At 39.9% G+C, this 15077-nt stretch overlaps 1 protein-coding gene across 2 annotated transcripts in view; it reads left to right on the plus strand.

The window, feature by feature from the left end:
- Positions 1–1581: 1581 nt before the first annotated feature.
- Positions 1582–15077, plus strand: part of prkcaa (protein kinase C, alpha, a) — a 171678-nt gene continuing 158182 nt past the window's right edge. For both annotated transcript variants that reach the window (XM_083933149.1, XM_083933150.1), the window contains exons 1-2: positions 1582–1884; positions 3613–3644. In XM_083933149.1, coding sequence (XP_083789275.1) covers positions 1718–1884; positions 3613–3644 — 199 coding nt within the window. In that variant the 5' untranslated portion in view covers positions 1582–1717. The remainder of the gene's footprint in view (positions 1885–3612; positions 3645–15077) is intronic.

Here is a 15077-nt window from a genome sequence, read left to right on the forward strand (position 1 = left end):
GGCAAAAATTCACAGAAAAAGTTCAGCTAGAAGTAGCGTTCATCACCATTTTGCTATATATAATCTGACACCAACAAAAAAAATGTGAAATTTAAACATTTTTTTATTTCAAAAGTGCATATTTGAGTTATTTTCAAAGTTAGTTAATTTAAAGATTAGAACATAAACATAAAAAACCTTGTTATTCAAACATGTTAATATGAAGAACAATAAAAAAAAAAAACAGGGGGAAAAAAACAAACCAATAAAACCAGAAGGATAAAAACTTGGGTGGAGTCAGGTGGTGCCTCCGTAAGGAGTTCAAGTCTCCTTCTGTCATTGCAAACTTTGTGCATTGTCCCTAATGTATTTTAAAGTTTGTCAACCCTCGGGGGGCCCCTACTGGCCTGTCTACAAAAAAAAAGATAATTTGGGCAAAAATAACCCATTGATTTAACATCCACTACAGACTTCAGGAGAAACTGTCTGACAATTCAGACATTCCTGGTAGTGACCTGAAGGTTGCCAGGTCAAAACCTCCAAGGAGCTGCACTTGTGGATATAATCTACAAAAATCTGTTTGATATAGAAGACTTAATATGCAGAAAGGTTTTATGGGTTCTTTTGATGGTTTAAAATGTTGGCGGCTGCTGCTTTCATGTGTTGTTTGACAACAAGGGCCTTGAAAAGCCCTTTGTACCTGTATCTGGGATTAAAGGCTGCATAGACACAGCGCTTCACTGAAGACATCAAGGGCTGTTTTTTATCGCAGCTTGAGCATTATACCCATTACCTTGCATTGCAGCCAGAGTCTTGCAAATATGTTTTGAATGCGTGTGGCCTTTCCCAAACAATTTCTAATGACAGTTTCCTCTGACGATCCAGTTTGACATTTTTATACAGCTACCAGTTTATTATATGGCTAAAGCTAATGCAGTCCAATATCCCTAAGATAAATCCTACCTTCTCAAAGGTAAGCATATAATTACTTTGTCGAAACTGTTTTAGACAGTTGTTTAGGTTTTAAGTTTCAACAAAAACGTAGGACATTTTTTCCACAATGTTGCATACAATGTTAATATTTTGAGATAGTCCTACTAGGTTATACATTTAAAAAAATTTTGTGATGTATGTCAATAAAGTTTGTCATTATTTTGTGGTACTAAGTTATTCATTTTGTCATTTTGTCAGTCATCATTCTGCAGTTTTCCCAGCTGGGGATCAATAAAGTATTTCTACTCTATTCGTTTTAAAAGTTTCTCATTGTTTTTGAGTTAATAGGTCATCATTGTGCAACACTTAGTCATTATTAACCTAAAGAAAGGTTCTCTTTAAAATGACTAACAGGTTCACGTTTTCTTTCATGTCATTTTTACTCTTATCTTGGTTGGAAATGGGCTTCCGTATCGAACAGCCTCTTCCACAACTGACTTGAAATAAAAAAAATAAAAAAAAAACAAAAGAAGGGAGAACACTATTATTTTGAAGGTAAGGACCGGAAGTAGCACTCCCCCACTGTGGCCGGCTTGGCAGCGTGCAGAGCTGTCAGTGTAGCAGCCCAGTGGCATCGACAGGCAGGGAAAACCCTCACACAGTTAAGTACAGTGTCTCCGGTGAAGACCGCTGCTCCGCACTCTGCTGGCTCCACACCGAGGGCTGCGCCTCTAAACGGACGGAAAAAAAACACTTCAACACAGCAAGGCAAAGCTGTAGCATTCATCTGTTTGTCGGGGGGGACATGGCTGATTTAAGTTCAAACGAGTCGTCCACCGCGGACGTGGCGAATAGGTTCGCTCGCAAAGGTGCTTTGAGGCAAAAAAATGTCCACGAAGTCAAGAACCATAAATTCATAGCCAGGTTCTTCAAGCAGCCGACTTTCTGCAGCCACTGCACCGACTTCATCTGGTAAGCCTTCCGTCTCCCACCTCCACAGGCAGCTGCCTGTTGCACATTAGTAACTTCAGTCGAGTACACACACTGCTCGATGATGTAACACAACTTCATGCTAACTTTCCCTTCTTAATCCTGCAATTTACACTTCTAAAAGACGTTCTTGCCTGGAAAGTGACAGATCATGTCGTTAGTATTCTCCACAGTACTCAAGGATCCCAATGTATCGAGATTTTGTCCAAGCAATCCCATATGGGAAGGGCTATGCTGACGATACTGTGTTTGTAAGAAAGTGCATTAAACTTGTGTCTATGGGTGTGGTTTTACATAGAGTCTCTATTTCGGAGAATTCCCTGTGAGAAACAGGGAAACCAGACATTTACGATTCTGTGGGGACTGAGTGGCCCTAGTAAATCCCAGAACAACTGCAATGTTCATAAACATAAATTAACACATTTATGTGGGATTATCAGTCGTGCCTGGCAACTAAATGACATTTGCTAAAGACCAGTTTATTGTGTTTCCTTGATTAACACATCACTGCTGTGTAGTTGCCATGATTGGACCTGGTTAAAGTCTTTGGATGAGTAATAGATCCCCTCCTTCCTGTCACAGAGTCTAGCATTAAAGCCTTCCATCTACCATTTTTTTTTTTTTTACTGTGGGGCACATCCCAAGTATTTATTGCTTAAAAAACTCCTGTGCAGCTGCTCACTGGCTTGATTTTAAGGAGAGATTCTCAGAGAAGCCCACTCATATGGAAAAGCACTTCACCTAACACTGCAGAGACATAATTCACCTGGTATTCAGTTGAAATGCACTTGAAGTGTGCAGTGAGTGACCTGCAGAGGTACAGAGGCTTGCCTTTTATGCTTAAGTTCTTTCCATTAGTGACACAATGTATTTAGAAATTTTGACAAAGCGTACATTTGCTGCGCTGTTTTTTCCTGAGATATCGACTACGTGATATTTTAAAGTGTGAGAGGAGTAAACTTTCAGACAGCTCGGTAGAGTTGCACCCACGTTTAAAGGTCCTCTGCTGTTACAGGTGGGAGTGTGATATCAGGCCCTTTATTGCTGGTGGCTTATAATCTTGACAGTGTCCAGCATGACTTGCCTTACCGAACATCACTCCTTTAGCAAAATACAGCATGAAACCTGTATTACAACCTGTATAACAGCATGACTTGTTGTTTTGCTTTAGGCAGGTTCTGATATGGAATACAAAATGGACTTGTATTTACTAATAGTCTTCTGACCAGTTCAGGCACTTTCAGACTACTTGTCACATTCACCCATTCACATTCACACTGATGGCAGTGGACATCTACATACCATCAAATCTAATCTATCACACCACATTCACACACTCATGCACAGCACGGGTGGGAATTCTGGGTGAAACTCTGGGTGCAGTCTTGCCTAAGGACACTTCGACATGCGGACTGGAGGAGCCGGGGATCAAACTGCCAATCTCTCGAATGGAGGACGACCCGCTCCGCCTCTGAGCCACAGCAGCCATGTAATTGTTGAACACCTAATTCCAAAACGATCTTATGTTGTAAAAGCCTTCACTCCTCTGGAAAAGGCTTTTGTATAAGATTTTTGGAACCAGACTTGAAGGTTTTGGTTAGGGAAGATGACAAATAAAATGCATGAATAAACTGGTATGAATAAATGAATCTGCTGTGTATATGAGCGAGTGTAAACAAGTATTAAATGCATTTTTTTTTGTTTTCACAGGGGGTTTGGAAAACAAGGATTCCAGTGCCAAGGTAAAAACAAAATTGACATCTCTCTCATTCAGATAGTGTGTGTGTGTGTGTGTGTGTGTGTGTGTGTGTGTGTGTGTGTGTGTGTGTGTGTGTGTGTGTGTGTGTGTGTGTGTGTGTGTGTGTGTGTGTGTGTGTGTGTGTGTGTGTGTGTGTGTGTGTGTGTGTGTGTGTGTGTGTGTGTGTGTGTGTGTGTGTGTGTGTGTGTGTGTGTGTGTGTGTGTGTGTGTGTGTGTGTGTGTGTGTGTGTGTTCTTTTGCTGCTGAACACTTGACTATTGAACATAGATCATATTTAGGGATGATCCATGTCTTTCTTTAATTTGGGGGTTGTGATATCACAACTGTACTATATATAGGTAGAACTGCTGCTATAGTGTCGTAACAGTTATTCCCCAGCTGCAGAGATGGTACAGAGATACTGAGAGCGCAGATGAGGAAGACCTGTAAATGCTTACCAATCAGAGCAGACGGGGCTTTTTCAGGAGATGGGCCTAAAGAGACAGGAAGGATTTATGAGCACTAAAGCATGTAAACGTATTGTAATAGCAACCTAAAATACAAGTATGAACCTAAAATTAGCATATGTATCATTTAAAATGTTCAAGAACACAGTTATTATTCAAATTGAATGTGTTATATAACCGTTTACTGTTAGTTAAGTACTTTCTTAGAAGTGGTACTTTTGCTTAGTAGCAACAGGCCTGTTGGCAAAAAGAGAGTGATGGAAGTGTTTTTGAACTGTGTGAGCTGAAAACAAAAGAATGACTAAGTGTGACTATTTGTGGACACATCTAGTTCCCCATGTCCCAAATCCCCAGCATCACTAAAGGTGAGGATTTCATATCAACCCCGCCATTTTGATCTTCAACATGCATCAACTCAGAATTCCTCAACTAATGTGGAAACGTTTAGGCTTGCCAAAGTCTGACTCTGATGGCGAGTACCCAGGTAACAGTGCAGATGATGTTAAACGGATGTTTCCCTTTGATATAGTCTGTTATGTTATTATGGCACAAAAACCCCACATTCATAAGTCAGTCTGCTGTATTGCCCTCACTGATGTCTGCATGTTGTTTTTAGTTTTCCTTTAAAAAATAAAGTTAATTAGTGAAATAAATAACTTTCAAATCTTTTAGTAAAGGGAAACATAAAATACACAGTGATGACAGTTATGTGCAGAGCCAAAAAAAACAACCAAGTCTCTCATTTACATACTAGACATACTGAATTAGAATACTCCCACATATTATACATACTCTCCCATATTATGCTCATTTTCAGGTTCATACTTGTATTTTACATTTCTATTAGAGCAGGTTTACATGCTTTAGCCTGGGAATGATTTTAACAGCACTGTACAGTCACTTTATACCTTTTCATATAGGACTAGAACAGCGGCCTCCAGTATTGCTGCCTGCATCTTTCTCAAGAACTGCGCATCCAAACTTCACACTTGACACTGCACTTCCTTGAGTGATGAGCAACACACCTGCCATGACGTAGTGGCGTGCCCTTGCTTTGCTAGCGTATACTCTCATTTGCTAACAGTTAGCTATTTAGGTCCAGGCTATTTCAAATTATTTATACAAATTATGAATAAACAAATCATTTTTGATTTAATATTATAGATTAAAATACATAGCAGTATATACAGACCGTCTCACAGAGATTCCTTTTTTTAACATATAGAGGTCCTGACACAGTTCCTGAACGCGGGCATTTATCTGTGGATCGAGCGTTTGATAGATTCACGGTATTAATTAAGCAGCTCAACCTGCTTTAGAATTAAAACAAAACAAAAAAACAAACAATATCTCACTACTTACAATATGGGACCTTTTAATATTTGGTCTCAGGCATTCCTTGTTGCATTTTTAATTCTGGTGTTATTCTTCTAAAAGTTGTTGCTGTACTAGTTATTATATACAAAGTCTTCCCCACAGTGAAAAAACAAAAATTGTCAATAAATGGCTTGATTGGAATCGCTCTCGACATATTTCTTCTTACTGAGTTGTTCAGATTAACAGGAGATTGCCTCTCTGTAGGAGACTTAGATAAGATAAAGATAAACACTTTGCCACACAAGGCGTTGGATCTCAATGATTCAGAAGCTCTTCACTAGAGAATGTCAGTGAGAGGGAGACATACACAGCTCTTTATTGAATCGTTACTTATCAATCATTTTGATGGTTCGTAGTGTGTCTGTAAGGGCCTGTGTCTGGGTATTGTCCACATATAGGAACATGTATTCATGACTGGCATGACAACTAAAAACCCAACACCCACTCTTCTATGTTATCCAGACTCTAGTTTTTGCACCTGCTTGGGTGAAACCATGCTCAGCAAGTCCAAGGTGTCGGAGTGTTGACAGCCTATCATGTTTTTGCATAACCTGACATTATCATCAGGGTGTCTGCCAACCCCCTCCCCTGCTTTCACAGCAACGTGTCATTTTCCTCCTGCCCCATTGTTACACTCACAGCTTTTCATACATGAGATGATAAATTGAATGATACAAGGATGTCAGAGAGACAGCAGCATGGTGTAAGAGAAGTCTTGCACACAAATAGTGCATTGGCGATTTTTCTTCAGACAGCAGAGGATTGACTGCACTTCTCAAGAAATGACCACTCCTTCTTCTTCCACCATAAATCCATGCCTGGAGCTGTTAAATAAATAATGCGTGCCTTATCAAAATGAAGGTCATTGATTATGCTGCAGCTATTCAAAGAGTGAAAGGTCCTAACTTTATAATATCTGTTTAGCCATCAATTATTAAACTTAAGCTTCTAGAAAATGAGGGCTGTGTCCTCCAGCAGAGCCAGCGAGCCTCTCAGTCCCTACTTGAAAATGACAAAGTAATAAACCAGTGTGTGGCATTTCTGTAACAAGAGTGACATTTAATTTTCAGCCTTGCAAATGTCCCTTTTCTAAGAATAGGGTGGGCTGCGCAGGATCACATCACATGTAGTTAATAGTGCTGTGAGCTTGAATTGTAAGGTCTGATCAGGCTTTTCTGATGTTACATATATTAAAGATAATTTAATATGTTTATGCTTTTGAGATTATTTTTGGGATTAGATGTAAAATACATCACTGAAAAAAAATAGTACTGACAGTTTTGCCAGATGGGATGTCAGATTTTCAATTGTCATTGACGATAACCCTTTGGATTTGCTTTCAGATTCAATCAACAAAATCAAAAGCAGGATCGTCGATTCCCCCATTTCAAATCAGTTATTCAAATGTGACAATATGACCTTTCTGCCAGACTACATGGGCTGTGTGTGCGACACGACACGGCTGTCGCAGGATGCCTGCAGCAGAGCACATAAGTTATATCCAATGGAAGCAGCTACATGGGCCACAGAAGCCACGCGCACCTGCTCGGGCGCTGTGCGACTCTCTATTTTTGCGCAGCATGTCTATTTTTCTTTCTCTTTGTACGGCTACCCGGCCCTCCAACAGGCTACAGCTGCATTGATATGTGCAAAAAAAGAATACAATCTGTTTAAAAATGATTAAATAAATACCTCATTAAACAAGAGCGCAATCTAAGGCTGCAAAACTTCCAAACCTGACCAACTGACATACAGACCAACTGTATTAAAACTCAATGGCACACAGTGAAGTTGGCAGCAGCAACACGCTGCCAACTGAGTTGGTGTAGCTGGTTAAAAGCCCTGCTGCGACCCACATCTCGCTTAGTGTTGTACATTAAAAAACGTTAATAAACAGTATATGGCGGTTATATCAGACTTGATGTCATGTCTTTTTAAAGAAGGATTTGGAAATTTAATTGACAGTTGTCAGGGCATAAAACTAACGATATGTTGATCTTTACGAATCAAGACTCCCTAGTCTAACAATGTCATTGTTGTCTTAGAAAACACATGTTGAGTGTGAAAATGCTTAACTTTCAGCATCTCATATGTGGTTATTTGTATGCATACATGTATGTATTAGTCCTCTCTAACTGTAAATGTATGCCAAATAATGAATTAATTAATCCAGAAAGTAATTTGCCAGAAACAAAAAACAAAACAACAATTGTTAGTCACAGCTATAGTATACTGCAGTGTATTGTATGATGTGAGGATATACTGGAATATGTGAGCATTGTCCATTGTGCAACACATTCAAATCCCCAGAGTTGTGTGCGTTGAACATGAACTTCTGTGGGCACAGGTGAAAAACAGGTGACTTGTAATGAAATGTTAGAACAAAGTTAATTTTTGAGGAGAGTAAGTGTTGTGGAAACAAAAAAGCCTATCAGTAACCAGCTGCATTGTGAACGATCTGTCTGTCTTCACCTGGCTACTTTTCCTGTGGAGTCCTATTTCAAGGCTCTGACCTGCTGTCATTGTGCACCAGGGTATCTCAAATTAGTTTAGTTGACATTGTGATATGGCTGAGCAATTTGTATCCATGTCACTCCACAGATTTACTGTTGTTAACTTCACACTGTCTTTTGAAACCTGTGATCCTGGTTTAGGGTTAGGGTTTCTTATTAAGTCTCCATCTCTCAAAGCTCTGATTTGGGAAGTTAAGCTGACAGTGTAATCCCCTCAGAGGAACCCGTGTAGACACTTATTGAAAGGAGAGTAATAATAATTCCTTGCTCTTGATTGCCCATCCAGGATTTCTGCCACACAGTGTCCCTACCACAGTGAACTGATACAAACAGTACCACAGTATTCATCCTATTTCCGATTTTATTAATGTTTTAATGTTTTTTAGTCCATCTCGGCAAATGTTCACTCTTTTCACAGATACAAAGAATCTGAAAATCATGACAGACCTCAAAACTTTAACTCACTCAGTTAATATTCTTTTTTGGCTTCTTGGTAAAATGGGGAATGCAAAATCAACTAGAAGGAAGTTCAAAATAATTTTATATCCGCCCTGTGATTTGGATCCACGTCCAAAATTTCATGGGTTCTTCCTCGGCCCATACTACACCCTTCCACCAAGTTTCATGGAATTCGATCCGATCCCAGGGCTTGAGGGTGCGTACACCCTGGACAGGACGCCAGTCTATCGCAGGGCACACAAGGTGCGTTTTCACTATGGTCGACTACCCTGAATGAGGCAGGCCTCTCTCGCCAGAAACGCCCCTAATTTACATGAGAGTCACTCAGTAGGCCATTTGACCGGGTAGAAAGAGGCCCTATCGGAGAGCAGGGCCTCTTTTCACCCCTATGATATGCCCTGTTGCGGATTGGATTTAGATCTCAGCGGGATGTGACATGTGGTAGTACAGACGCCACAACAACACGGTGAAGTAGATACTTTTATCCAGTAGTGTAGAAGAACGCGCAGAAAATGAGCTGTGCACGGACAGTGCCTTGAATACTTAAGTTTGAGTGTTTTCTTTCATGTTCACTTGTACATAAGTTGATGTTGTGAATAATAAGGGCCACCTTAAATCAAACTACAACTATTCTGTATTTCTCTTGAGGAAGAACGCGTTGCTGTATCACTGATCATCTGATCACCGGCAATCTAAATCCCTCACGCCTGGTGAGAGGGTGGGGTGCAACCCATTCGGAGTCTTGTAAATCCCTCTCGGGCCTTTTTTTTGTAATGAAAACATGGCGAGTGAAAGGCCATATGAGAATGGGGTGCCCTGAAACTTTCCGGGAGGCCACTCTGCAGGGCTAATGGAAACACGCCTATAGAGACAAACAGAGACAGACAACCATTCACACTCACATTTACACCTACAGGCAATTTAGAGTCATCAATTAACATAACACGTGCATGTCTCTGGACTGTGGGAGAAAGCTGCATAACCCGGAAAGAACCCACACAGACACAGGGATAACATGCAAACTCCACACAGAAGGGCCCCAGCCGGGATTCAAACCAGGAACCCTCTCGTTGTGAGGTGACAGTGCTATCCACCACACCACCTTGCTGCTTTTTAAAAAACCCAACTATAATTTAAAAAATGTCAGTAAATTCCTCTTTGAGGACATATTTCAAGTAAGACAAGTAAGGTAACTAGATGTGAGTGGAGCAAGAAATAAAAGAAATGTTGTTCTTCTTGTTATTCCAGCGGCGTACACAGTAGTGACTGTAAGACTCAAATATTTTGCTCTTTCTGGAGTGTCGATGCATTTGACAGATTTGTGCTCCATCTGTGTTTTTTTTTGAGGAGGACCTCTTAGTTCCTCTGTAGAATGGACATTTATTGGCATATAGACAACTGAATTTCGCTTTAGGCTTTTCAATGTTCCCTGATGCACAAGAGGAGAAGCTAATGAGTTTTGCTGTTGCTTCCCAAGAGAGAAGACTACTTGGTGTCCAGTACAGGCGAGGGCATGCACAGATCACGGGTGATTGATTTTGACCCCTGTTTAACCCTGATAGCTAAATGCATTTAGACAAACACAAATATGAACCTGGTATACATTATGATAACTCAAACCAGGCAGTTACTCATACATAAACCAGCCCTTTTGATGGTTGATGGTTAGTGGTCTTGTTTGATGTGTTAGACCACACTTTGACAGTGTCAGACAAATAATGACTACAAATGTTTCGATCTGCCGAATCCCCTCAGTGCACATTGTCTTTGTTTACCTTGTGCTGTTCAGTGTTTGGACAGGACTCAGAATATCCTTGTGCGCATCCGCCACTGTGTCATCCTTATAATGACCCTGTTGACAGTCCATGGAAAGGTAAACTCAGAGTGTCCATGGTCCAGGTCTGTGCCACATTCTACTGTTACTTCTTGTTGTTGTTTTATCTTTTATGTCAATTTGCTCAAACAGCACATGCTTCTCAGCCAGTGTTTCTTCTGCTTCATTCGAGATCTCCATCCTACGTAAGAAACCTGGTTATAATGCTCAAGGCTTCAAGTTGTCAGCGGTGGCAAGAAACCCAAGGCCAATTATGTACAAATAAATTATCTAACTATTGGCCTGAAATCATGACTGCACAGTTGAATATGTTGACCAATGCCTGCAAATTGTCAATATGATGAATGAAAATCAAAAAATATCGACCTAACCAGCAACCAGCATCATACGGCGCCATAGCTACATTTCGGTTGTGTGCCATAATTGTGCGTCATACAGACATTCAACAATTTATGCTTTTATCTCTCCAGGGCGTCTCACAGCCTGTAATAAATGTTGTCATGATAATTTATTGTAATTTCAACCTCGGGTGGCCTGAAATAAACCACGCTTATATGTGCCTGAGTGTATTTTGCGTTTACACTGAAATTACTGGAAAATAGTGTATCTCTGCAGTATAGTAGCCAAGCAGCTATTTTCATTTGTACTTTCATACAACATAAGATATTACATCACTAGTATACAGAGTTCTATAAATACATGGAAGTACCACAGCTTATTTTAATGAAGCACACTTTTATTAATTTGGTGGTGTAATGGCAGTGAGCATAACACTAGCAAGGGTTTAAAACCCTGATGAAACTTTGAAGTACTAATCCAGCGGGACTGTTATCATTTTCATAAGTGCCCTTTTAGATTCTGGGAATGCATTTGTTTGCTTATTTATTTATTGAACCACGAAAATGTGGGGAAGAGATGCAAAATTCACAAGAGGGGCAGAGCATGGGCACCGTTTTTTAGACAGACACATGAAAGCCCTGTTGACTGTGGTCCTGGGAATCACATAAGCCCTCTACTATAAAGCGGCGGTATACTTCGAACAAAAAAACATATGAATTGCTAACAGCTTTGATGCTAACAGCTGAATTTAGGAAATGTAGCAAGTATACAGTGTCATTTTAGTTAATTGATTGTCATTTTTTGAGCTGAACAGACAGAAAACTGCCCTATACAGTCCCCTCTGCTGGATGGCTTCTCATGGGTTGCTCCTGTATGGCCACTTTGTACGCACACGCACACGCACACACACACACACACACACACACACACAATCAATCCCTTCGTCTCATGCTTGTGAAAAATAGGAAATTAGCAGGGATTTGGTTTGTGTTGGGTTTTCCTCTCATATAGTCAACATTACCTCTGAGGATTAAGATGTTACAACTGCTTCTCCCTTTTAGATTGTTGATTTAGTGACCTTTTGAATCGAGTAGAGAATGTAAATCATGACATATATGTGTGTGTGTGTGCATGTTTGAGACAGAGAAGGATGGGGGCAGAGTTCAGCATAGGCTAAATTTAAAATTGCTCCCCTGCCCCCTGAAGAGACACACTGCTGTACATAGAGGTTCTGTTTATAGGAGGACACTTGCTCTGTCTTCCGAAGGCTGCTGTCTGATTACATAAGGGCTTTGCGGGGCCACACCATGTAAGTGTTAAGGCAGGACTCCATTTATTCCTATGGAAGTTGTTCAGTGACACATGAAGCCAAAAATGTTTGACTTCTGGGTATAAAATCACCTGGGTTTCCAGCACTACTTCTGCACTCTGGGGCCCATAGAGTATGCGCACTAGAGACGCCTGCCAACTTAGTCGGCAACTTCTGGTTTAGCTGTTATTATTAATATATTATCAGATCGAAAGGTTTAAATTTGTAATCCGTAAGAATTGAGATAGTTGTTTCTAGTGGTCGCTTTGGCAGTAAGATGTAACTGCAGGCGTGACACATAAGAGTGAGCCTCACTCGCAATTTAGACTTGAACTTTGTCTTTTATTGCACTTTTACTTGTCAGGAATTGGAAGTTCCTGATTTCCTAGTACAAGTCAACGCAGCATAACGATAATGAGGTGCTCCAGTTGGGTAGACCAACGGCTGCTGTCTAATGCAGGGCATTTGAATGTAGGAAGGGAATGTCACCACAGACACACAGATTTGAATAGTCAGCAAAGAGGCAAGTAGAAGTACTTTCTTTAATGGATCATGTGATCAATCACCATTGTTTTAACTCACTCTTTGATCGATAGTAACTTAAAAGACAGTTAACTAGATGAAAATCGGATTATATCTTGAAATGCTTTGTGGAAATTGCGAAGGTAAAAAAAAATGTATCCACTGATGTACCGTCATCTCTTTTCCAATGTTAGTCTATGTGAAGGAGTCTTTTGGGGCCCTATGGAGTTTGGACACACACATTAGTATGTTATCAACTCAATGACTTGGTGTGGGATGGATGTTTGAGCCTGATTGTGGATGTTCTTTAATTTGTTTTCAGTATATTAAATTGTTTCCTTAACTATCAAAAATACACCAATCAATCAGATGGTAGTACTATAAAACTGTTGGTTAAAGCTGAATTGTTATGCTGTTGTTTAAATTTCAGTACACTGGCTTTAACTTAAGTCCATTGCAAATACAGTTTTACTGTAGTTTTACTTCTGATACTGACTAATGAGTAGCATGTAGCATTTATTTGGTGCCTTTAATTTAATTCATCCAAAAGATCAATATGATTTGATACAGCTCATCAGCAGTCTACTATTAAATGTATTAAGAATTTCAGCTCTGACATTCACTTGCCACAGCTTTGTGTTTTGACCAGAGCCATGTATAAATAGTAAATGTGTGTCCTGATAAATTAAAAAAAAAACCTTTATTTGTCCCCGGGGGGCAATTCAGGGCACACAGAGCAGCAAATAACGACAGATAAAGCTGTTAAACACCAATATCAAATAACAATATCACTGTACCAGTATTTGTGTGGTTGTGTTCCTTATTACAGTTGAACAAATCTGTCAGTCATACTGAGAGACTAGTCTTGCTACTGTGTTTGACACCTTTAAATCAAAGACGGTGATCAGGACCATGACCTGAACAATGCTCCCTGGTGCCTGAAGAGATACGGCCTGTCTGACAGTGACCATAATAACTAACACTGCTCCGGCGAATCCTAAGCAGTAAAACCTTTTAGTCCTAAAGCCTTTGCAGCTGTAAAATGACCATCACCATGAATTCATGTTCACCATAGAAAGCAGTTGAAACAACTCCTAGATATTATGTTTTATTACTTTCAGTCCACACTGCTATCTGATCCATAAGCACAAAAAACAGTCAACATTATATTTGGTATTGTATTTGGTCTCTTTATTGGTCAAGGGTGTGTTTTGGGTGTAACATGAATTAATCCAATTGGAGTGATATCTCCCATTCCCTTAAAATGCCAAGTGCGCCTACCCTGGAAATCCAGAAGCACGCTAGCAAATTTCAATTTGCTCTGTAGCTGCCTAAGGGCACAAACTGTTGGAATTCATTAACTGTCAGAAAATCCCAAATGACCAATCAAATCATACCATCATATCTGTTATGGGCGGGCATAACCGATGACGACAGGGATGTGGCGTCGATGTCGGCTAGATACTCACGTTGTAATCAGACTTGTCACAGTCAGTTTGAAGCAGTGTGAGAGTCCCATACAATTACCAGTAAACAGCCTGCCTCTATCACTGGCACAAGAAAGTTTAAAAAAACTATTAGGGTAAAAAATGAAACACAAGTAGCCTACTTGAGTGTCCGGGAGTTTGTGTAACAGCTGATTGTTACTGCAATAAGCTCCATCACAAAGCTCAGTCCTTCCTTCTTTTTTACACCATTGGCTTGAACTCACAGCCTTCAAGCCCAAAGGTAAGTGCAGATCTCAATCAGTTATTGGCTAAGTGACGACACACCTGGCTGCATTACATTGAGGAGACAATGGGCAGGACTGAATTAGAATGCAGAATTTTGAACTACTGTCAAAAATGAATTTATTACTAGAAAATTCTGAGAATTTATGTACTTTGTCTTAACAACATAGATATGCCAGTCATTTATTTTCACAAAGATTCATTTTGCCATAAATGACAAACTTAAATATGCTATATTTTCCTTTGACTTGGACACAATTCAAAAATGTTTTAAAAATGCACTATTTGAGATAAAATTTTGCATACTAATTTGCAGTACTTCAAAATGTTGTGATTTTCTTCCATGAACATCCGAGATTTAGCTAGCAAGACTTGGGCTGTTGATTTACACGACTGTATAGAGTAAAACCTTTTAATGCACCGTAACATCAAAAATCTGGATGATGCGTCTGTTGAGGAAAGTCTGGAGATGAACTTTTTGCGAGTTTGGCTAAAAAAATATCGGAGGTGAAGTTTTGCAGTTTTAGAAAAAAATAGAGTTAAGTACTTCAAAATTGCTGCCAAATCAAAGGTTTCTGCTCTATTGGGGCTACAGTTTGATGTAAGTTGCAAATTTTTAAGTTTAAAAATTATATTAATTTTAATTTAGAATTTTAAATGGTTACTGTAGCACCACCATCAGGAGTATTAGCATACAAAGCAGACTGATGAAGTTTGCTACATTAGGGGGGGTTAAACAACATAACAGGATGTCACACAAACAGGTCATGTAAGTGACACTCCCACTGCCGGACAACCCTGCGGCAATTTGCCGGATCTGCCTGAGTGCGTCTGAATGTAAACCTAATGGTGTACGATAATTTCAAGTCTCCAAAACACCCTCGACT

The sequence above is a fragment of the Echiichthys vipera genome (genome assembly GCF_963691815.1).
Source record: "Echiichthys vipera genome assembly, chromosome: 2".
Lineage (NCBI taxonomy): Eukaryota > Metazoa > Chordata > Actinopteri > Perciformes > Trachinidae > Echiichthys > Echiichthys vipera.